Source organism: Rosa chinensis, chromosome 6, assembly GCF_002994745.2.
Source record: "Rosa chinensis cultivar Old Blush chromosome 6, RchiOBHm-V2, whole genome shotgun sequence".
Classification (NCBI taxonomy): Eukaryota; Viridiplantae; Streptophyta; class Magnoliopsida; order Rosales; family Rosaceae; genus Rosa; species Rosa chinensis.
Genome location: NC_037093.1, coordinates 16,053,248 through 16,055,443, shown reverse-complemented (window position 1 = coordinate 16,055,443; position 2,196 = coordinate 16,053,248). Strand labels below are relative to the sequence as shown.

General features: G+C 39.1%; 1 protein-coding gene across 1 annotated transcript; it reads right to left on the bottom strand.

The window, feature by feature from the left end:
- Positions 1–810: 810 nt before the first annotated feature.
- Positions 811–2,196, bottom strand: LOC112171899 (cold-regulated 413 plasma membrane protein 1). The gene is made up of 4 exons (XM_024309029.2): positions 1,937–2,196; positions 1,541–1,648; positions 1,356–1,426; positions 811–1,166 (listed from the first exon to the last, which is right to left on the bottom strand). Exons 1-4 carry the CDS (start codon positions 2,107–2,109, stop codon positions 913–915), a joined length of 606 nt encoding a protein of 201 aa, XP_024164797.1. The 5' UTR covers positions 2,110–2,196; the 3' UTR covers positions 811–912.

The following is a 2,196-nucleotide window of genomic DNA, read 5'->3' as shown; positions in this document are numbered from 1 at the left end:
AGTTTATATATCCCATTACTGAAGATTTCAAAGGCCGCTGCCTTATCGCAGACAATAAGATAATGAAAGGAGGTCCTGCCAATCCTTTGGGCCAAATAGGGATGGCAATGGGGAGGGTAGGGTAAGGGGATTAAATTACCATCCCCATACCCGACTTCATTCTCCATCCCCGTACCCTCCCCAATCCCCGTAATAAGATACTGGGGATTCCCCGTCCCCGTCCCCATTGGGGATTAGTTCCCTGTACCCGTCCAAATCCCCGTTAACAATATTACTAATTTATTATATAAAAATTTATACAAATAATTATTGATTGTAAAATATGAAGTTAAAATCAAACATCAAAATAAAATAAATTTCGTATTTCAATCAAGAAAAATTAACATGTTGATAAAGATCTTTTATTAAAAGAATCTTCCTTTTTTGAATATATTTATTAATAGAATTTAAATATTGACAAAAAGATGAAGTTTACATAAATATTTATTTATAAATAATATCAAAAAAAAATATATAATAAATAAATAAAATATATATATTACATATATTTTCAGATAATTCTTATTGGGTGGGTATGGGGATGGGGATCAAAATATCATCCCCGCCCCGTACCCGATTTCAGAATTCGAATACTGGGGATCCCCATCCCCGTTACCCGATTTCCCCCGAATTTCTCCCCGTTAGGGTCGAATACCCTATGGGTACCCTACCCTATGGGGATTTTTGCCATCCCTAGGGCCAAATATTGTGCCCCTTCACCATGAAAGAAAATAGTGACTTGCACAGGGTTTCGGGTCAGAGAGTGATACATGTATGAAAAGAATACAACAACTTAATTTAGGGTCTAAACAAATTGAATTACAAAACATCACAGAATATACAATCCCCAAAAGAATAAGAGAGTGCAGGGAACTATAGGATGTCAAGGACCAACGCCCAAACAGGGTAGATGAACAGACAAATTATGCCGACGGTATTTGATACGCCATGGGGTTGTGTGAAAGCGTTTCTGAATCCACCGGATGCCCGGATGTGTTCTTGCAGCAAGTAAGCTGCAATGGCGAGACATATTACAACGCCGATCCAGTCATCCCTCACAGTGGTTGCAATTAAACTCGGAGCCACAACCATTAGAAGAATCAGCGCAGCCGGCAATTCAGCCCATTCTGAAGTTTCCATCATAATTATTACCAAAGACAGTAAACAGAATCCTATTAGAATCGTTTGATTTTGTGCAGATATAACTCATAGATGCAAGCAAAAACATGGATCAACTAGCCATTTAAGCACAAACTGCTTCTTCTGCAGTAGATCAAACCATAAAAGATCATAACTCCATAGTATAAACACTTTACCTGGGAATCGTTTAGGGAAAAAGAGTCGCAAGATAACTGCAACAAAGGCAATCCACCTTCCAATTTCTCCCCTGCATAATTAAACAATGGTAGCTTTTAAGAAGAACGGACATGAAAGACAATACATAGGAATCGTGATAGGACATCTATACAATATAAGAGCTACACTCGGTGGGGAAAATCACCTGAAGAAAGAGAAAATGAGTGAAGGAAGGCTAAAGAATATGTATGGGATTAACAGCCCTGTGAGGATGTTTGTTTTCCAGTTTGTCCGATCCAAGACCAACAGATAACTACAGTAAAACCAAGAAAGAATACGTTAAACACGTTCTCAGATCAGAAGTGAGAATCAAAATATCATAAGAGTACAGAGCAAGTTCAGGAATCAATACCCAAATTGAAAATAGGAAGGTGAAACAAGATCAAAGAAGACTACAATAGAAATCAATCTCAGCTAGACAGAGACACATAATAGATCAAAAATGATCACTACCCAGAAACATACATTATTCATGAACCACGACACAGAACCCATGAACTGGATTCGTGGAAATATAATGAAGGAGTGTAGAGTGACATACATTGCAGCAAAAGAAGCGACCCATTCAAGAAAAGTGGTGCCAAAGCCTAAGCTTCCGAGATGGACGGCATGAGTTGCAAGCTTCTTAGCAGCGGCAGCAAGGTCTTTGACATCGGCATTGATCAAATCGCCGGAAACCGAGTCGGTCTTCATTCTCAAGTAGCTCTTCCCCATCGGGATCTCCAACTTTCTTTCTACGTCTGTTTCCAATCGAAACACAGAGAGAGAGAGGCGAAAGATGACTCGAGAAACACTGAGTCT

Coding starts and splice junctions, on each gene's coding strand:
- LOC112171899 (XM_024309029.2), bottom strand. CDS start 2,109: ATGGGGAAGAGCTACTTGAGAATGAAGACCGACTCGGTTTCCGGCGAT. Junction 1,649..1,936: donor GTCGCTTCTTTTGCTGCAAT/GTATGTCACTCT, acceptor GTTTTACTGTAG/TTATCTGTTGGTCTTGGATC. Junction 1,167..1,355: donor TTTCCCTAAACGATTCCCAG/GTAAAGTGTTTA, acceptor TGGAAACTTCAG/AATGGGCTGAATTGCCGGCT.